Consider the following 22274-nt stretch of genomic DNA (forward strand, 5'->3'; position numbering starts at 1 on the left):
TGGAAATTCTGGAATTTTTGTTATAATTGTTGAATTTATTTCATTCAAAAATTGCAGCTAATTTTTATAGTTGGCACACTCATCTTGCGGGCCTATTAAACATGTTTGCTGTACTTTGGCACCCCTGGTTTGGGGCTTTCAACCGGAAGTAGAAGTGCCGTTCCGTCTTCTTGCCGTCCGTTCACGTTTTCCCATACAAAGCATGCAGCAAAACTTCACGTCAGGATTTGCCAATATTGGGCTCGCACACGTCAACATCCTAAACTAGCTGGCAAACTCAGGCAATCGCAACCCATCCGCGCCACTGAGATCACAGTGCCCCCTGGTGGTAAAATGGTGGTACAAATTCCACAGTCATTGTTGATTAAATAAAATATAATTAAAATCACAGTGTTACAGTTGCAGAGAAAACTGTGAAATCCCAAACTGATGAAATGGTTGTTTTTTTAATCTACAGCCACAAATCGTCGCAGTTTTTGCGCAACTTTTGTGAAAAAGCTGCCGCAAAATCGGAGATTTTTAATCTCACAAATAGATATTTTGTAGAAAGGAGACTTGTGTGTTTTCGCAAACATTCTGTCTCTTGAATGGTTCAAATATAATTAGTGTTTGATATTTTCATTTCAGGACGATGAAGTTAAAAGTGGGGAAAACAACAAATATATATATATATATATATATATATATATATACAGTATATATATATATATATATATATATATATACAGTATATATATATATATATACTGTATATATATATATATATATATATATATATATATATATATATATATATATATATATATACTGTATATATATATATATATATATATATACTGTATATATATGTATATTTAATTACTGCATGCTAGTCAGTGTTGTTGCCTTGACATGTATTTTACCGAGGAGTGTCCGATACTATATTGATATCGGTCCGATATCAGCAGAAAAACAAGCATCGAATGATATAGGGTTCCATTTTAAATGTCCGATACAAGCAGTCCTGCAGCGTGTTTACTTGTGTGTGACATCATGTCCGATACAAGTCCTGCAGCGTGTTAACTTGTGTGTGATAGCATGTCCGATACAAGCGGTCCTGCACCGTCTTTATGTGTGTGTGATATCATGTCCGATACAAGCGGTCCTGCAGCATGTTAACTTGTGTGTGATATCACGTGCGATGCAAGCAGTCCTGCACTGTCTTTACTTGTGTGTGATATCATGTCTGATACAAGCAGTCCTGCACCGTCTTTACGTGTGTGTGATATCACGTCCGATACAAGCGGTCCTGCAGCGTGTTTACCTGTGTGATATCATGTCCGATACAGCAGTCCTGCACCGTCTTTACTTGTGTGTCAAATCATGTCTGATACAAGCGGTCCTGCAGCGTGTTTACTTGTGTGATATCATGTGCGATACAAGCGGTCCTGCACCATCTTCACTTGTGTGTGATATCATCTCCGATACAAGCGGTCCTGCAGTGTGTTTACTTGTGTGATATCATGTCCGATACAGCAGTCCTGCACTGTCTTTACTTGTGTGTGATATCATGTCTGATACAAGCAGTCCTGCAGCAAGTTTACTTGTGTGATATCATGTCCGATACAGCAGTCCTGCACCGTCTTTACTTGTGTGTGATATCACGTGGGATACAAGCTGTCCTGCAGCGTGTCTACTTGTGTGTGATATCACATGCGATTCAAGGAGTCCTGCAGCGTGTTTACTAGTGTGTGATATCATGTGTTATACAATTAGTCCTGCAGCATGTTTACTTGTGTGTGATATCATGTGCAATGCAAGCAGTCCTGCAGCGTGTTTACTTGTGTGTGATATCATGTGCAATGCAAGCAGTCCTGCAGCGTGTTTACTTGTGTGTGATATCATGCGGGATACGATTAGTCCTGCAGCGTGTTTACTTGTGTGATATCATGTCCGATACAGCAGTCCTGCACCGTCTTTACTTGTGTGTGATATCATGTCTGATACAAGCAGTCCTGCAGCGAGTTTACGTGTGTGATATCATGTCCAATACAGCAGTCCTGCACCGTCTTTACTTGTGTGTGATATCACGTGGGATACAAGCTGTCCTGCAGCGTGTCTACTTGTGTGTGATATCACATGCGATTCAAGCAGTCCTGCAGCGTGTTTACTAGTGTGTGATATCATGTGTGATACAATTAGTCCTGCAGCATGTTTACTTGTGTGTGATATCATGTGCAATGCAAGCAGTCCTGCATCGTGTTTACTTGTGTGTGATATCATGTGGGATACGAGTAGTCCTGCAGCGTGTTTACTTGTGTGTGGTATCATGTGTGATACAATTAGTCCTGCAGCGTGTTTACTTGTGTGTGATATCATGTCCGATACAGCAGTCCTGCACCGTTTTTACTTGAGTGTGATATCATGTCCGATACAAACAGTGCTGCAGCGTGTTTACTTGTGTGTGATATCATGTTCGATACAAGCAGTCCTGCAGTGTTAACTTGTGTGCGATACAAGCAGTCCTGTTATACTTCACAAACTATAACATTTGTGAAGTATCAATTATAATAGTTGCACATGACAAAAGTGTATTAGAAAGTATCCGGTAACAAACGTGTCCGCATCATTCAACTAACTGCGTCATGGGCTTAACTTATTGTGGCCACCAGATGTTGCGAGAAAAAAAACAATAACTTCAACCTAATGACAGCATAAGTCCATTTCAAACGGGTAATAAGAAATAGGTTCTCTGTTTGACTCACTTCACTTCATCAAAACATTCACCACTACAAACAATCATGAAAGTATGTTTGATTTGTGCAGATATCAGATCAATGTCGCTTTCGGACAATATTTATTGCCCTATTAACGGTATCGTATCGGACATTTTTTTTTTTTTCATTGTTGCCTTCAATGAGTTGTAACTTGCTAAAGTGTAACAAAACTTCTTTTTTTATTGCCAAGCGGCCATTTTTGGTCATTTGGGTTGAGCTGACAAAGTGTATCAAAGATAATATTGCTGCTAATTGAACAAGAAATATAGTCTAATAGGCCTTTTAACACAGCCTACTATACATTTTAAACTCATTTACCAGACATTTTTAGCATGATGTGCAGGCTAACACGTGAATATTCACGTGACCTATGACCTCACTTGCCCTGCAACACCACAAATAAGAAGGAATAGAATGATCAATAATGTTGGAGACGACCATAACGTATTCCAATGGACATGGTCAAAATAAATCTCTATGGCGAATGAGGTGCACTAATAGAAATAATAGGATCCATGTGCGTGTCTGACCCTGTTGCTGCATGGGAGGAATGTTCTGAAGGCAAGCGCTGACGTTGGTGAAGCTAGGCCGAGGCAGGAAGTAGACCTGGGAGCCAGGAAGTAGACCCGGGAGTCAGGAAGAGGTAGTTTAGTCTTATTCTGGTCTCTTCCATTTTGTATTGGAGGGGAAAATCTCAGCACAGTCAAACTCCGCCTCCTGGACTATTTCCAGACGTGCGCTGTCATATGTGCGGAACCTTGGGCCGCGGCGCCTCCTGCGGGCGGGCTGCTGTACTGCATCACGCCGCTGGTGGTGCAGAGATTCATGGCGGACATATGCGGCGTCATCTGAAAGACACGTTTGATTCAAATCAAAAATGTGCTGGAACATGCAGACCAAACATATAGTGCAGGTTAGCATGTTGCTAATGTTTTATGCTGGCTATTTTTGTTTGCTTAAACATACAAATCATGGTTTTTGATACTTGGTGCCATCATACATGTATGCTAACTTTTTCTACATTAGCATGCTAACGTTAAATGCCAGCAGTTTTGTTATTTTTGTTTGTTTAAACATAAAAATCATGTTTTTTGATATTTGGTGCCATCATACAAGTATGCTAACTTCTTCTACATTTTCACGCAAACGCTCTATGCTACCATTCTAGCAATTTTTGTTAATTCAAACATACAAATTATGATTTGTGATACTTGGTGCTAGGGTTTTTGATTGATTGAAACATTTATTAGTACATTTATTAGTACAGTACATATTCTGTACAATTGACCACTAAATGGTAACACCCGAATAAGTTTTTCAACTTGTTTCAAGTCGGGGTCCACGTTAATCAATTCATGGTACAAATATATACTATCAGCATAATACAGTCATCACACAAGTTAATCATCAGAGTATATACATTGAATTATTTAGATGATTTACAATCAGTTGATAAAACATTGTCCTTTACAATTATAAAAGCTTTTTACAAAAATCTACTCTGCTTGCATGTCAGCAGACTGGGGTAGATCCTGCTGAAATGTATGTATTGAATGAATAGAGAATCCTTTTGAATTGGGAAAAAAAATCGTTTTTGAATCGAGAATCGTATTGAATTGAAAAAAAAAATCGATTTTGAATCGAATCGTGGGACACTCAAAGATTCACAGCCCTAATATGTATATATATACAGTATATATATATATATATATATATATATATATATATATATATATATATATATATGTATATATATATATATATATATATATATATATATATATATATATATATATATATATATATACAGTACATATATGTTATGAAACCAACATGCACTAACGTTTTAGCATTATGTTTCATAACTTATTTGCGTATGTCACATGGATGGTACTTTTATTTTGTATTGGTAATTAAATTCAGGTTGCACATACGTCCACTGTTGAAAGACACGCACGCACACACACACACACACACACTCTCTCACACACACACACGCTCACACACACCTGTGCAACATTCCACTGCTGCTGCTGAGCTCCAAACTGTTGCTGCGGTAACGCCGCCGGATGTCCCATCATCTCGCCGCTCCGCTGCTGCATCAATAATCCACTCTGCTGCTGTCCCATCACCCCGTTCTGCTGTCCCGCCATCAAGCCGTTCTGTTGGACTCCCATCTGTGACATCACCGTGGCCCCGCCTACCCCAGCGGCCTGGGCTAAGGAATGGTAGGAGCCATACGGGTGTGTGGGGTATCCCATTTGGTTCATATACAAGCCTGGAGGAGACAAGTCGGACTTTAAATGAAAAAGAAATAAATAACGAGGAGGATCTCTCACCGTGATGGGACGCCATACTGCTGAAATGCACTGAGGGGGTGGAGCCATACAGGGAGAGAATGGAGTCCTTGGACAGCTTCCTAAAAGCACCTTCCGCCTTCTTGGGGGCCGCGTCCAGGAAGAGGCTGAGGTTTTCAGGCACAGAGGCGGTCACTCTGCTCTGAGGCAAGAAGGTGGAGGCAGCCTGAGGGGTCAAATGACGTGACTTATCAATCCAGCAGATGGCGCTTGAGTGCTGTGGTGATCTAGGTCTAATAGTTCTGGGATTTCCCACCGTCTGTGAAGCCGTGAAGGTGACAGGCAGAGTCCCAGGAGGTCAGTTAAGTTAGCGAATGTTTTGTGGTTTTGATTGTGCAATAAAGAGATTGGGGCCACACTCCCAGGGAGGTGTGTCCTGTCGGGCCCCACAGTCCTATTTGTGGCTCTTGGAATTGTCCTCACGTTTCCTCTTTATACAGCGCACTAAAATATGGGTCCACAGCAGACCCCGGTGCTCGCTGAGAAGAGCGATACTAGTATTATTATTATTATTATACCAGAGTCTGTCAAACCCTCCTCTAGATTTGTTGCTTTTTTTTAAACGTATCAGAGTTGTAATGTGTTGTTCTACATTAGCAGAGAAATGCTTTATGCTAGCATTTTAGCTATTTTTGTTCATTTAAACATAAAAGAATCATAATTTTTGATACTTGGTGCCATCATACAAGTATGCTAGCTTCTTCTACATTAGCATGCTAACATTTTATGCTGGCATTTTAGCTATTTTTGTTCATTTAAACATAAAAAAAAATCATAATTTTTTATACTTGGTGCCATCATACAAGTATGCTAATTTCTTGTACATTAGCATGCTAACGTTTTATGCTAGCATTTGAGCTATTTTTGTTCATTTAAACATAAAAATATCATGATTTTTTATACTTGGTGTTATCATACAAGTATGCTAACTTCTTTTACATTAGCATGCTAACGTTTTATGCTAGCATTTTAGCTATTTTTGTTCATTTAAACATAAACAATCATGCATTTTGATACTTGGTGTTATCATACAAGTATGCTAACTTTTTCCCCCATGAGCATGCTAACATTTTATGCTAGCATTTTAGCTATTTTTGTTAATTTAAACATAAAAATCATGATTTTTGATACTTGGTGTTATCATACAAGTATGCTAACTTCTTCTACATTAGCATGCTAACATGTTATGCTAGCATGTTAGCTATTTTGTTCATTTAAACATAAAAAAGATCATGATTTTTGATACTTGGTGCCATCATACAAGTATGCTAACTTTTTCTCCATTAACATGCTAACATTTTATGCTAGCATTTTAGCTATTTTTGTTCATTTAAACATTAGAAAATCATGATTTTTGATACTCTGTGTTATCATACAAGTATGCTAACTTTTTCTACATTAGCATGCTAACGTTTTATGCTAGCATTGTAGCTATTTTTGTTCATTTACACATAAAAATCATGGTTTTTGATACTTGGTGCAATCATACAAGTATGCTAACTTTTGCTCCATTAGCATGCTAACGTTAAATGCTAGCATTTAAGACTGGCACACATAGCATAGCTTAATGGCAAAGACCACTTTTTAGTTAGGCAACACACCGTACTGTCTTGGACTTACAACTGCATGCAAATACGATACTATAGTATATACTATAATAATAATACAATACTTGCAAATGAGACGTAGAAATGCTAAAAGAAAAGACAGTGTAAGAACGGGAACGCACAGCTATCATAATCAGCTCAAACTTACATAAAAAAAAAAAAATTACTTTTAAACAATTAACGTTAATGCACACAAAAGTACCAAAAGATTGGTAGTGCTGCGTATCGTATCGATTCCCAGGTGCCGAGAATCGGTACTGTATCGGTACTTTTTACCTTTTTGTTTTCGCCCTCTTTTTGTGCCCTTATGTGAATTATCCTTTCCATCCTGTGTAAGCGAGCTACTGCGTGGAACAATTTCCCTTGTGGATCATAAGTATAAGTCTAAAGTGTCTTTTTGACCTACTGTGTTGTTTGAGGAGGAAGTGGAAGGATCCAAGAAGGTGTTGAAGACATCCAAGGCAGAAGGTGCAGGCTTAGAACTCTCAGTAGTAGTGTTGGAGACTCCATTGGACACTGCTGGACTTGGAGCATCTACAAGGGAGAAGAAGATGGTTAGTGATGATAATATACCTTATGATCTGTGTGTCCCATTACTTTAGTCCACAAGTGTCAAACTCGAGGGCCAAATATGGCCCGCCACATTACTTATTATATGTGGCCTGGAAATAATATGCATTAATAAAATGCTTAAAATGTTCTTACTAAATACTATATATTTTTTCTTTCCCTTTTGAAATGAAAAATCATGTACCGCATGCAAGTGCATATCTTTTAAAATTCAATATTATCAAAATCAAAATATTATCATGTATTCCAAAAATATGTTTAGTTAAAATAAAGATAAATACTGTACTTAAATATCTGCTTGACTTATGATTTCAAAACAAAATATCAATCAAATTGCAGACTGTAAAATTGACAGTAGATTTTAAGTTGTTTTTTTTTTCACAGTAAAATAAACTTTGGTACGGTTTTTTCCCATATACAGTAAGACTCTAAAACATTAAAAAACAAACAAAAAAAAACCATTAAAACAAGATTTGACGGTAAAAACAAAACAAACTGGCAGCTCTGTTGCTTGAATTTTACCACTAAAAACAGTGGTATTGTTTCTCCATTCCATTCCATTTACTCAGCTTTTTTATATGCTGTAAAAACCCCCACTGCTTTTACTGTGAAATTCTGGTGACTGAGCTGCCAGTTTTTAAAGTAAAATTTTACCATTTTTTTGCAGCTTATGTAAAAAAAAATATTGTTGATGTGGTATATATAGAGATGTCCGATAATGGCTTTTTTGCCGATATCTGATATTCCGATATTGTCCAACTCTTAATTACCGATTCCGATATCAACCGATACCGATATATACAGTCGTGGAATTAACACATTATGATGCCTAATTTTGTTGTGATGCCCCGCTGGATGCATTAAACAATGTAACAAGGTTTTCCAAAATAAATCAACTCAAGTTATGGAAAAAAATGCCAACATGGCACTGCCATATTTATTATTGAAGTCACAAAGTGCATTCTTTTTTTTTTAACATGCCTCAAAACAGCAGCTTGGAATTTGGGACATGCTCTCCATGAGAGAGCATGAGGAGATTGAGGTGGGCGGGGTTTGGGTAGGGGGTAGCGGGGAGTGTATATTGTAGCGTCCCGGAAGAGTTAGTACGGCAAGGGGTTCTGGGTATTTGTTCTGTTGTGTTTATGTTGTGTTACGGTGCGGATGTTCTCCCGAAATGTGTTTGTCATTCTTGTTTGGTGTGGGTTCACAGTGTGGCACATATTTGTAACAGTGTTAAAGTTGTTTATATGGCCACCCTCAGTGTGACCTGTATGGCTGTTGGTCAAGTATGCCTTGCATTCACTTGTGTGTGTGAAAAGCCGTAGATAGTAGATATCATGTGATTGGGCCGGCCCGCAAAGGCAGTGTCTTTAAGGTTTACTGGCGCTCTGTACTTCTCGCTACGTCCATGTACCACTCTGTACAGCGGCGTTTTAAAAAGTCATACATTTTACTTTTTGAAACCGATACCGATAATTGCCGATATTACATTTTAAAGCATTTATCGGACATCTCTAATTATATATATACATTAGGGTTGTCCCGAATGTATTTCGATACTTTTCGGTACTTTTCTAAATAAGGGGGACCACAAAAAAATGGCATTATTGGCTTTATTTTAACAAAATATCTTAGGGTACATTAAACATATGTTTATTATTGCAATCAAAGAACAATTTAGTCCTTAAATAAAATAGTGAACATACTAGACAACTTTTCTTATTGTCGTAAGTAAGCAAACAAAGGCTCCTAATTAGTCTGCTGACATATGCAGTAACATATTGTGTCATTTATCATTCTATTTTGTCAAAATTATGAGGGACAAACTGCAAAAATTGATTATTAGTCCACTTGTTCATTTACTGTTAATATCTGCTTATTTTCTGTTTTAACATGTTCTATCTACGCTTCTGTTAAAATGTAATAATCACTTATTCTTCTGTTGTTTGATACTTTACATTAGTTTTGGATGATACCACAACTTTAGGTATCGATCCGATACCAAGTAGTTACAGGATCATACATTGGTCATATTCAAAGTCCTCATGTGTCCAGGGACGTATTTCCTGACTTTATAAACATAATGTGAATTTTAAAAAAAGGAAACAAGATTTTGTGACAATAAAAAATATTGATGTTATCATAGTAGTATCGACTAGATACGCTATTGTACTTGGTATCATTACAGTGAATGTCAGGTGTGGATCCACCCATGGCATTTGTTTACATTGAGGAGCGATATCTTTAGTTAGCGGTGACGCCGGTTAGCTATTGTATCCTCCTACGGTGTGTAGTGAAGCATGTTTAGATATTCCTCGTACTGCAGTGATAATGATACTTGTAAGAAACTTACTTTATTTGTCACCATGGAGGCGAGGATTAGTGATTTATAAGGAGCTAAAACACTGCTGACTGCGGATGTTAGCTGCTGTTTTGTGTTATAACTTCACCTTTATCTTTAGTTTTTAAGCCAAAATGCATCCGTTCTCCCTTTTCTGTCTACACACTGTGTCTGCTTGTTAGTACTCTGTGAGCGCGCGCTGCCGAACATGCTCCTCTGCTTGCAAAACCAGCAATGTCATGACGTGACGATGCGCCGTCATGCCCGGGGACTGGTACTTTTCAAACAGAGTATAGTACCGTTTTTGATTCATTAGTACCGCGATTCTATACCAGCAGGGGCGCCGCTAGGGATTTTGGGCCCCATGAAAATAATCTTTACAGGGCCCCCAACACAGCGACAACATTATAATTTCATCATCATTAGGGGCCTCTCTGGGCCCCCCTCCATCATGGGCCCCTAGAATCCGTCTCCTTTACCCCCCCCTTTTCGGCGCCCCTGTATACCAGTACCGGTATACCGTACAGCCCTAATATACATGTATATATATTACATAAATTACTCATTGTTAAAAGCGGCCCTCTGAAAGCAGCCATTACTGCGATGTGGCCCTCAATGAAAACGAGTTTGACACCCCTGCCTTTGTGTTATGCATAAATGATGTCATACCGAATCCGAGCAAGTCCGTAACACCTTGAGAGCCTGTCTTCGGGCTGCCCTCTTTTTTCTGTAAACCACAATTATGTTCAAATGAATGCATTTCCTGTGAAAACAAAATTTGACACACTTACCAATTTCATTTTCTCAAACACAACCGGCTCCTTGGGGATGTTCTCGCAGCTCTTTTCTTTCTGCATGAAAACATCGTTTTGGTGTATTATTTGTACTAAAGGGGCGCTGAGGGCCACCACTACTCATCACTATCAAATGGGACAACATTTAATAAATTAACCTTTAAATAATGAAGTATAGTTGTAATCAATCACATTAATGTGTCATTAACCTAATCAATGTACAAACCCCAAAACCAGTGAAGTTGGCACGTTGTGTAAATGGTAAATAAAAACAGAATACAATGATTTGCAAATCCTTTTCAACTTATATTTAATTGAATAGACTGCAAAGACAAGATATTTAATGTTCCAACTGAGAAACTACATTTTTTTTGGCAAATAATCATTAACTTAGCATTTAATGGCAGCAACACATTGCAAAAAAGTTGTCACAGGGGCATTTTTACCACTGTTTTACATGGCCTTTCCTTTTAACAACACTCAGTAAACGTTTGGGAATTTTTGAAGCTTTTCAGTTGGAATTCTTTCCCATTCTTGCTTGATGTACAGCTTAAGTTGTTTAACAGTCCGGGGTCTCCCTTGTCGTATTTTAGGCTTCATATTGCACCACACATTTTCAATGGGAGACAGGTCTGGACTACAGGCAGGCCAGACTAGTACCCGCACTCTTTTGCCAAGTCACGCTGTTGTAACACGTGGCTTGGCATTGTCTTGCTGAAATAAGCAGGGGCGTCCATGATAACGTTGCTCCAAAACCTGTATGTAGTTTTCAGCATTAATGGTGTGTAAGTTACCCATGCCTTGGGCACTAATACACCCCCATACCATCACAGATGCTTGCTTTTGAACTTTGCGCCTATAACAATCCGGATGGTTCTTTTCCTCTTTGTTCCGGAGGACACGGTGTCCACAGTTTCCAAAAACAATTTGAAATGTGGACTTTTTAGACCACAGAACACTTTTCCACTTTGCATCAGTCCATCTTAGATGAGCTCGGGTCCAGCAAAGCCGTCGGCATTTCTGGGTGTTGTTGATAAATGGCTTTTGCTTTGCATAGTAGAGTTTTAACTTGCACTTACAGATGTAGCGACCAACTGTAGTTACTGACAGTGGTTTTCTGAAGTGTCCCTGAGCCCATGTGGTGATATCCTTCACACACTGATGTCGCTTTTTGATGCAGTACCGCCTGAGGGATCGAAGGTCCGTAATATCATCGCTTACGTGCAGTGATTTCTCCAGATTCTCTGAACCTTTTGATGATAATACGGACCGTAGATGGTGAAATCCCTAAATTCCTTGCAATAGCTTGTTGAGAAATGTTGTTCTTAAACTGTTGGACAATTTGCTCAAACTTTTGTTTACAAAGTGGTGACCCTCGCCCCATCCTTGTTTGTGAATGACTGAGCATTTCATGGAAGATGATTTTATACCCAATCATGGCACCCACCTGTTCCCAATTAGCCGGTTCACATGTGGGATGTTCCAAATAAGTGTTTGATGAGCATTTCTCAACTTTCTCAGTCTTTTTTGCCACTTGTGCAAGCTTTTTTGAAACATGTTGCAGGCATCTAATACCAAGTGAGCTAATATTTGCAAAAAATAACAACGTTTTCCAGTTCGAACGTCTTTGCAGTCTATTCAATTGAATATAGGTTGAAAAGGATTTGCAAATCATTGTATTCTGTTTTTATTTACCATTTACACAACGTGCCAACTTCACTGGTTTTGAGGTTTGTAATTAAATGGTAAAATAATTAAGTAAAATAATTGATAGATAAAAATTTACTTTACAATAAATACATGTAATACCTCATGTATGTGTTCAATTACAAACATAATTAATTAATGACACATTTAAGTAATTATCTAAAGACGCAGTCATTAATTTTTTATTTAATATGCCCCATTTCATCCTCCAAACGTAAGGCCCCGCTATCCGTGGGGGCTCGTTTTGCGTAAAAAAAACCCCACTCGTATCCCTAGCCCCTTCCTGCCACATCACTAATAAGAATATATCTGCGCAATTCCCCAGATTATGCCCCAGTGATGAATTAGGGGAATTACTTCAGGATTTAATCAATTATTTTATGCTTTCAATATTTTTTTTTCAGGTACCTTTGTGGCAGCATTCATGAATTTATTTTAATAACTTAAATAATGTAATAAATATTTTTATTGAATATTGAAATTATTACTAAATTATTATATGCGATTAAAAAAAAGTATAACAAATTTATGGATTTTATTCCAATTAAAATAAAGTAATGTCACATTTAAGTCATTATTTAAAGATGGATTAATTTTTCAAATGTTGTCCCATTTTGCCCTCCATATGTTTTTTTTTAATGAAGAAGCGCATGCAAAATGTGATTCAATCAATGACAGGGCGCTTCATATGAAATTGTACCGCAAAAACATATTCCGAGCCCCTTCCTGCTCCGACACTCAGAAGACTAACAGCAAAAGTTCCCAATGTAGAGCAGTCCAAACCCTAGTCAGAGTTATGTCTTTTATTATGTTAGATGTATAATTTTACACACAAAAAAAAACATTATTCAACAATATCCTTCCATTAATTAATTTTTTGTACAAATATGCATTAAAATAAATGTAAGTTTGATTAAAAAAATATGAAAATCGTTTCAAGAAAATAATTCGCGCTCAAATAAAACTCCGCTGGGGGCCCTAATTTGGCCAGGGTGTGCGATGACGACTCACCCTGAGCATCTGGATGTCGATGACCCGGTCCATGTACTTCTTCTTGTCATACTTGTCCCTGATGAAGGCTTCCGCAGACTGGTCCGTCTCGGGCCGCTGGAAGCAGTCTGGTAGAAAAGCCTCGTAGAGACGCTTGGCTTTGGCGTTGCCCATCTCCTGAACACACTGACGGGAGGGCAGACGCAAAGACACAAATATCCTTTAAAACCTGATCACAAACAACATGAATTGATGCTCATCTCTTAAATAATATTGTCGACAGTTCCTATGAAGTGTTTTTTTTACCATTTCACTCAACAGAACCTCCATAGTCCAACAACACCCCCTACGTGATCCAAAAAATATTCCTCAAAATTAGGAACGTTCCGATCAGGGTTTCATGCTGTCGATTTAGATAAGTCGGCCGATACCAATACCGATCATCAACTGTACATTTTTTTTAGTATGTATGGCGATTGTATTATCAACACAATATTAAAACTACTTCCTTATTGTCATGATCCGTGGCCGGATCATGTTTTGTTTAGTTATGGTCTGTTAGTTTTGGACTCCCTTAGTTCCTGTTTTGTGCACTTCTGTTTTTTTTTTTGGTTACCATGGGTACTAATTGGTTTCACCTGCCTCTGATTAGTGTTCGGCCCGTTCACCTGCTGCCGAGCACTAATCAGAGAGCTATTTATTCACCTCTCTCGCCACACTCGTCCTGGCTTCTTTGTTTGCTCCACGGTTATTCCTGTGATTCTTGATTCTTGTTCCTGCGCTAAGCTTAGCCATAGCTTCCCATGCTATCGGCCCGCTTTTCTGTTTATTCTTGTTTTTGTCTGCTTGTATCTACGGTGTATGATTTATGAGAAATAAATCATCTCCTACCTTCACGCTTTCGTCCGGAGTTGTCCGTTCTGCATCTGGGAGGAACGACCCCACATACAGATGTGACCCCAACGTGACAGAAATCGGTTACGTCTTCGGGGGCGCATAGCTGCGCTGGCTTCTTTCTTATCCCAGATGCAGAACGGACAACTCCGGACGAAAGCGTGAAGGTAGGAGATTATTTATTTCTCATAAATCATACACCGTAGATACAAGCAGACAAAAACAAGAATAAACAGAAAAGCGGGCCGATAGCATGGGAAGCTATGGCTAAGCTTAGCGCAGGAACAAGAATCAAGAAGCACAGGAATAACCGTGGAGCAAACAAAGAAGCCAGGACGAGTGTGGCGAGAGAGGTGAATAAATAGCTCTCTGATTAGTGCTCGGCAGCAGGTGAACGTGCCGAACACTAATCAGAGGCAGGTGAAACCAATTAGTACCCATGGTAACCAAAACAAACCCAGAAGTGCACAAAACAGGAACTAAGGGAGTCCAAAACTAACAGAACATAACTAAACAAAACCGGATCATGACACTTATTCTCTTTTACATTCAAACGTTTGATCAAAATAAAGTCGACAGTACACAAAAGCAAAAACTACTTGTTGAAAGTCCTCCTGTGTCCAGGGAATTATTCCCCGACTTTGTAAACATTAACAGAAAACGATTAAGAAAATAAAGATATCGACCTAATCACCCGAGTATCGATCATATGCTGATATTACCCAATTTATGGATGGATCTGCTGTCCTCTTAGACGTTGTTATATTATCCTCTCACTAGCTTTTCCCAATCTATTAATACATTTTCTACTTTTTATTACATCGACACTTCTTAAACTTTACTAAACACCTATTTCTGGGGTGTTGTTTCAAGCTAGCTTAGCGGTTAGCTGAACTATGTACATGACTGCTCCTGGTGTGTAACATGTTTAGCCTCGTCCTCCAGTGATAATAATACTTAAGATACAAAGAAAGGCAACATTTTTTAGCTTAGAAGGGGTGCGCCACACTGTGTATGGAGACACACAATTAGCTGCTAGCCACTTGTCAGCGGGGGGTGGGGGCTAAACATGAATACAGTGTCAGCCAAAGGAGGTTGGCGTTAGTGATCGGCAATGGCAATCCCGTACTTTTCACCAAAATTTGCCGATCGATGGACGAAATGTCGAATCTCATCAGTGTTATTGGTTGGGGAACATCTACTCCAAAAGTGCTTTGTGGGGACGCTAACACAGAAAATGGCAGCTATGTAAACCGTGATGAAAGCCATAGAACCAAGGATGCATTTCCAATTAGCAATACCCATAAAAGACCACTAGGTGGCAGCACCTTCCTGTCGTGTTTGCTCTCAAGTTTTTAGAATTATTTTTTACAGCTAATATCGGTTAAGTGTTACTTACATTAACACATATTTTAAACACAGTGATTAATCATGATTAATTCATTTGTGAACTGTGATTAATCTGATTAATTTTTCATATACCATTCCACGGCCCGCAAAAGGATTTTCGGCGATGTTGTTGGACTTTGCTGGCGTCCTAACGTCAAAGGGTCGCTGACCTGGACCTGTTCCTGCGTCCACTGGTCCAGGTTGACGGACTTGACTTTGGAGATGTGGACCCCCAGATTTCGATGAATACCCGCACATCTTATGCAGATAAAGATGCCCAAATTCCACGACGCCCACCGAGGACCTTGAAGACAGAATGGAATTAGCTTCCCCTGAGACGTCGTGCTGAATAAAAAGCAAACGATGCTGAGAGGGGCGGAAGAACAATGAGTAAAAAAAAAAATACATCAAATTAATTTGAACCAAATTGCAGCCTGAGACCTCAATTAGCAGCCAGAATTCAGCAGGGAACTCATCCAATCAGGCGCTGCCCTGACATGTGATAGCATCCAATAAGGTAGCCTATATAACGGGGACAAAGTGGGGACACACATAAGCAATCAGGCTGCAGGCCCCTGTGTGTGTGTGTGTGTGTGTGCGTGTGTGTGTGTGTTCTTGTATTTCTACCCATCTTGAGACATCAACAAGGAAAAGTACCTTCCATATGAGGAGCGGTGCACAAGTTAGGACATAAATCATGGTCCCAATACAAAAAACCATTGCATCTAATAGAGAATGTCTCATTTGCACCCCTGGTGGTGACATCTATTAAAACTAGGATAGTCCCAAAAAGGAGGGATTTTTCAAATTGACTGTGTGTCGGTTTTAAAAGTGCTTCCCCTCTGGCCAACATATGAAATAACAAGTGTGTGTAAAAATTTGAAGTGCTCCTCCTCTGGCCAACATATGTAATAACAAGTGTGTGTAAGAAATTGAAATGCGCCCCCTTTGGCCAAAATAAGTTTTAAAAAAAAAGTATATATATATATACAGTATATATGTATAGTGTACCGCGCCTACCGCCCGAATGCAACTGGGATAGGCTCCAGTGACCCCCCTCGACCCCGAAAGGGATACGCGGTAGAAAATGGATGGAGACATACTGTAATAACTAAGATTAAAAACCGATTACAAACAAACAATAAAACAATTTTTTTTGAATAACTAAAAGCAGTCTTTTTCTCACAATGTGTCGACTTTTTTCTTATAAAATTGGGAACAATTTCCCATATTCTTGCTGTTCCTGTAATATTGCAATATTTTCTTGTAAAATGATTAAATTTGTATGTAAAATTATTACTTTTTAATGCAAAATTAATGCAAAATTTGTCATATAAAATTCTGACTTTTATCACAATATTGCCCATTTTTTTGTTGTTCTTGTAAAACAGTGACATTTTTAAAATAAAATGATGACCTTTGTCATAATTTTGCGAAGTAAAATTTCAGATTATTATTATAATATTGCCCAAATTTGAAAGTTTTCTTATAAAATTATGACTTTTGATCATAATATTGCACAAATGTTCAGTTTTTCTTGTAAAATTGTGACTAACGTTGAGTAAAATTACGACTTTTAATATAATACTGCCAAAATTATACGTTATTCTTGTGAAACTGTGACCTTTTTCTTGTGAAATTCCAACAAATTTTTCACAACAAGCTTTTTTATATTTTCATAGTTAGTATATATTATTAATGTTGTAAATACAAATCTTTATATATCTAGAAAGGGTGGTCCTAAAGAGGTAGGCATTTTTCGGTGGTCTCAAGAAGGTAATAAATACAAGAGTGTGTGTGTGTGTGTGTGTGTGTGTGTGTGTGTGTGTGTGTGTGTGTGTGTGTGTGTGTGTGTGTGTGTGTGTGTGTGTAATTTTATCCTTCTTGAGACATCAACAAGGAAAAGTACCGTTCATATGAGGTCCGATGAACAAATTAGAACCAAAATCATGGTCCCAATACAGAAAACCATTGCATCTAATAGAGAGCCAAATACTAGAGTCCGTGAACATTGCTCCAAAGTAAGGATTTTTTTATTTATTTAATGTGCATACAAAAGTAAACATTGAGAGGTGCAAAGGCAGCAATATATGACAAAACAAGACGGCAGCTAAGGAAGGACTTCCCTGTTCATCTTCGTGCTAAGACTATAGTGGCCATTAACAGTTAGCTTCTACAGCTGGGTTGCCCAAAGTGCGGCACAGGGGCCATCTGTGGTCCGTGACTCGTTTGTCATCAGCTTTAAGCACATTACAAAAAACAAAAAATAGAGATCTCATTTGGTGGTGTAATCTATCAAAATTAGGGTGGTCCCAAAAAGGAGGGATTTTTCAAATTGACTGTGTATTGGTTTTAAAAGTGTTACCCCTCTGGTCAACATATGAAATAACAAGTGTGTGTAAGAAATTGAAATGTGCCCCCTTTGGCCAAAATGTATTTAAAAAAATGAATATGTATATAGAGACATACTGTAATAACTTTAAGTAAATAATGAAGATTAAAAACCAATTACAAACAAAACATTTTTTAAATTTTTCTCACAATGTGTCGACTTTTTTCTTATAAAATTGGGAACAATTTCTCATATTCTTTCTGTTTCTGTAATATTGCAATATTTTCTCGTAAAATTATGACTTTTTAATGTAAAATTATTACCTTTTAATGCAAAATGGTAACATTTGTCATAAAAAATTCCGACTTATCACAATATTGCCAATTTTTTTTGGTCTTGTAAAATAGTGACATTTTTGGAGTAAAATGATTTTTGTCATTATTTTTGCCAAGTAAAAATTCAGATAATTTTTATAATATATCCAAAATTTTTAAGTTTTCTTTTAAAATTGCGACTTTTGTTGAGTAAAATTACGACTCTTTTCATAAAATTGCCAAAATGTTGAGCTTTTCTTGTAAAATTGCGACTGTCATTGAGTAAAATTCCAACTTTTATCATAACATTGCACACACGTTACGTTTTTCTTGTAAAATTTTGACTTGCGTTGAGTAAAATAATGACTTTTATTATAATACTGCCCAAAGTTTTTGTTGTGAAACTGTGACCTTTTTCTTGTGAAATATCCAACTCGTTTTTTACAACAAGCTTTTTTATATTTGCATAGTGTGTATATATTATTAATGTTGTAAATACAAGTCTTTATATATCTAGAAAGGGTGGTCCTAAAGAGGTAGGCATTTTTCGGAGGTCTCAAGAAGGTGTGTGTGTGTGTGTGTGTGTGTGTGTGTGTGTGTGTGTGTGTGTGTGTGTGTGTGTGTGTGTGTGTTGAAACAAGAACATCAACCAAAAACAGATCCTTAGTGTACGTAATATTGTGACCCATATGTTTGCTGGTTTAGCATATTAGGACCGAATAAAACAAACATGTACTTCAAATTGTGTTGCTGTAGTGTCGCTTTTCGCCACCAGATGGTGCCAACGCCTTTTTTATTTTTTATTACTACTGCTGCCTTAGCCTTGAGGTCTGGAACAAGATGGCACACAAACAACATGCAGCCAATATTACATACAGATAATGTGTCATGAGACATGCAAATATAAATTAAATACACAGAGGACATAAGTAAAGGAAATTAAATGAGCTCAAATATACCTAAAACGAGGCATAATGATGCAATATGTACATACAGCTAGCCTAAATAGCATGTTAGCACTGATTAGCTTGCAGTCATGCACTGACCAAATATGCCTGATTAGCACTCCAACAAATCTTTGTTTGTTTAGTGTGGGTTCACAGTGTGGCGCATATTTGTAACAGTGTTAAAGTTGTTTATGCGGCTACCCTCAGTGTGACCTGTATGGCTGTTGATCAAGTATGCCTTGCATTCACTTAAGTGTGTGTAAAAGCCACATATATTATGTGACTGGGCCGGGAAGCTGTTTGTATGGAGGAAAAGCGGAAGGCTACAGGCAGTGCCTTTAAGGCACGCCCCCAATATTGTTGTCCGGGTAGAAATTGGGAGAAATTCGGGAGAATGGTTGCCCCGGGAGATTTTCGGGAGGGGCACTGAAATTCGGGAGTCTCCCGGGAAAATCGGGAGGGTTGGCAAGTATGCATAAAACACGTCTATCTGTGGCAGCATCAGAGAAAGTTGTGCATGTAAACAAACTACGATGAGTTCAAGAAACGCTGAAATGAGTAGGACAAAACGGCGTTTGCCAAATACTCTCATCAGTGAAGCATGTTTAATATAAACGGTGGGATTTCTAACAATTAGGAAGGTTTGTGTCATGTTTGTTCCACAGAAAATATATTAAAACAAAAAATATATTTTTGTTTTCATCTTTTTACATTTTCACACATCTCTGAACGAGGTCCAGGGAGCCAATATGGCGGCGCTAAAGTGCTGACCCCCTGGTTTAAGGTCATGGTTGTATTTTGGGCTGTGTTGTGTTGTGTTGAAATGATGTGTTTATTTCATGGTGAAGTCAACGTTTGACTGTTTGTTTTTTTAACGCGGACAACACAGAGAACACATTTTGTGGGACAGGCTGACCGTCTGGCCGATGCATTAGTTGTCACGCTAGCTAATAATAGCAGAATTACTCTCCAAATCCTACTTAACTGCAGCAAACGCTTGTTCAGAGCCACACAGAAGGATTAGGAAACATGTGGAAAAGCCCCCGAATGGAGGAATGCCTCTGCCGGCCTTTTAATGCCTCCTTTTTTCTTCTCTGCCTCGCTTATATTAATCACTTATCTCTTTCCTCTTCTCCATACTAAACTACTGCACTTTCACACTCAATCAGCACAAGAATGATATCACAGGAAAAGCTGAACTGAAATGCTAAAAGTTAGCACACTAGCCATAAATAGTGAACAAATATATATATATATATATATATATATATATATATATATATATATATATATATATATATATATATATATATATATATATATATATATATATATATATATATATATATATATATATATATATATAATTAGCACACTAGCCATAAATAGTGAACAAATATATATATATTAGCACACTAGCCATAAATAGTGAACAAATATATATATATATGTATATATATATATATATATATCTTAGATCTATTCCTGAAAAATAAACAACAAAAAAGGCAGCATTCTAATATGTTAAAGTTAACATGCTAACAGTTGGCATGTGTGAATTGAAATAAAGTGACTCTGAAGTGTCGACCTAAAATAGCAACAACAACAAAAGCTTATGTGCTAAAGTTAACATGCTAAGAGCATGTGTGAAATAAAAACAATACTTGCTTCTGAGGTGTACACCTGGAAAAATGAGCAAAAAATGCTTGACTATATATTTGACTCTCTGGTGTAAAACCTGTAAAATTAGCGAAAAAGCTAGCATGCTAACAGTTAGCATGCGTCAAGTAACAACGTATTTGACTCTGGAGGTGTACACCTGCAGAATTAAATAAAAAGCTAGCATACGAACAGTTAGCCAGCATCAAGTAACACAATATTTACCTCTGAAGTGTATACGTACAAAATTAGCTAAACAGCTAGCATGTTAACAGTTAGTCAGTGTAAAGTAACACAATATTTAACTCTGAGGTGTATACGTACAAAATTAGCTAAAAAGCTCAATGTTAACAGTTAGTCAGCGTCAAGTAGCACATTTTTTAACTCTGAGCTGTAGACGTGCAACATTAGCTAAACAGCTAGTATGTTAACAGATAGTCAGCATCAAGTAACACAATATTTAACTCTGAGGTGTATACGTACAAAATTAGCTAAAAAGCTCAATGTTAACAGTTAGCCAGCGTCAAGTAGCACATTTTTAAACTCTGAGCCGTACACGTGCAACATTAGCTAAAAATCTAAAATGTTAACAGTTAGCCAGCGTCAAGTAGCACATTTTTAAACTCTGAGCTGTATACGTGCAACATTAGCTAAAAAGCTAGAATGCTAACAGTTAGTAACCGTCAAGCAGTGGCGGGCCTTGCGTTTCCCACATAGGCCTTCAGTGATCTTTGACTTCAATGATTACCTCTCAAAATACCATCATTTATGTCACCACATGACCATTGCTGGAGAAATACTATACAGGAACACATGTATGCCCTACTGGGCATTGAATCACATCAACAGTGTACAAAACTTCCGGTTAATAAAGTTTGATTCAAAGTACACACTTCTCAAAGATATATTAACTGCCCTGACCACATGATGACGACAAATACACATGTAACAATGGTAATTCAATGACAAGCATGACACAATTTAACAACAAGAGTTAACAACTTTTAGTTGTAACAGAACAGCTACAACTTATGATCTGATTGGCTATCGCAACTGTCTATCAACTCTGTGTTCTCAAATTCATCCGCTAACGGTCCCGATGAGTATCCAATCACAGGATGCGTAAACGTCACGTTCTAAGAGGCCATCTAGAAGGCCTTACTGATAACAACTTGTGATTGTCTACATACAGTCTATCAACTGTATGTCCCCGTTCATTGATTCGTTGATTCTGAAGGCCCCTGCCAGATTTGGTACAGCATGGCAACATAAGCTTGCTGAATTCTGATTGGATACAAACTAAAACTAAAAACAGCACTGGAACGTGCATAATGTGACATGAAAAGAATACGAATAATTTTAGATATTTAGGGAAAGTAAACAAAAAAATAATTGTATCTTTAATTATCATCATGATTTCTGGTTACGTCAGGGCCAGCAGAGAAGGCCTTGCTGGCCCTGACGGCACACCACTGCCGTCAAGTAACACTAAGAATGTCTCCCTGAACACACAGGATACATTTTGAAATATGGACTTATTTTATGTGGCAAAAATAGGTAAATAAAATCAAAATGTGGCTGTTATTTACTTGGCACCCATTTAAGTACTCATGACCA

The 22274-nt window shown here is 37.8% G+C and overlaps 2 protein-coding genes across 4 annotated transcripts in view; one reads left to right on the top strand and one right to left on the bottom strand.

Moving 5' to 3' along the window:
- Positions 1 to 847: 847 nt before the first annotated feature.
- smap2 (small ArfGAP2) overlaps positions 848 to 22274 on the bottom strand; it is a 47192-nt gene continuing 25765 nt past the window's right edge. The window contains exons 2-9 of one of the 3 annotated variants that reach the window (XM_062029314.1): positions 15576 to 15709; positions 13144 to 13308; positions 10423 to 10482; positions 10301 to 10358; positions 7127 to 7254; positions 5096 to 5279; positions 4766 to 5034; positions 848 to 3604 (exon numbers count right to left, since the gene is read on the bottom strand). In XM_062029314.1, the coding sequence (XP_061885298.1) occupies positions 3479 to 3604; positions 4766 to 5034; positions 5096 to 5279; positions 7127 to 7254; positions 10301 to 10358; positions 10423 to 10482; positions 13144 to 13308; positions 15576 to 15709 (1124 nt within the window). In that variant the 3' untranslated portion in view covers positions 848 to 3478. Of the gene's footprint in view, positions 3605 to 4765; positions 5280 to 7126; positions 7255 to 10300; positions 10359 to 10422; positions 10483 to 13143; positions 13309 to 15575; positions 15710 to 22274 lie in introns of all 3 variants that reach the window. The other 2 variants (XM_062029312.1, XM_062029313.1) reach the window with 2 other exon arrangements.
- The window catches only part of trappc3 (trafficking protein particle complex subunit 3), a 69669-nt gene continuing 54242 nt past the window's right edge, over positions 6848 to 22274 (top strand). The window contains exon 1 of the mRNA XM_062029318.1: positions 6848 to 7274. The gene's annotated coding sequence lies outside the window, so the exon portion shown is untranslated. The remainder of the gene's footprint in view (positions 7275 to 22274) is intronic.

Source organism: Entelurus aequoreus, linkage group LG20 (genome assembly GCF_033978785.1).
Source record: "Entelurus aequoreus isolate RoL-2023_Sb linkage group LG20, RoL_Eaeq_v1.1, whole genome shotgun sequence".
Classification (NCBI taxonomy): Eukaryota; Metazoa; Chordata; class Actinopteri; order Syngnathiformes; family Syngnathidae; genus Entelurus; species Entelurus aequoreus.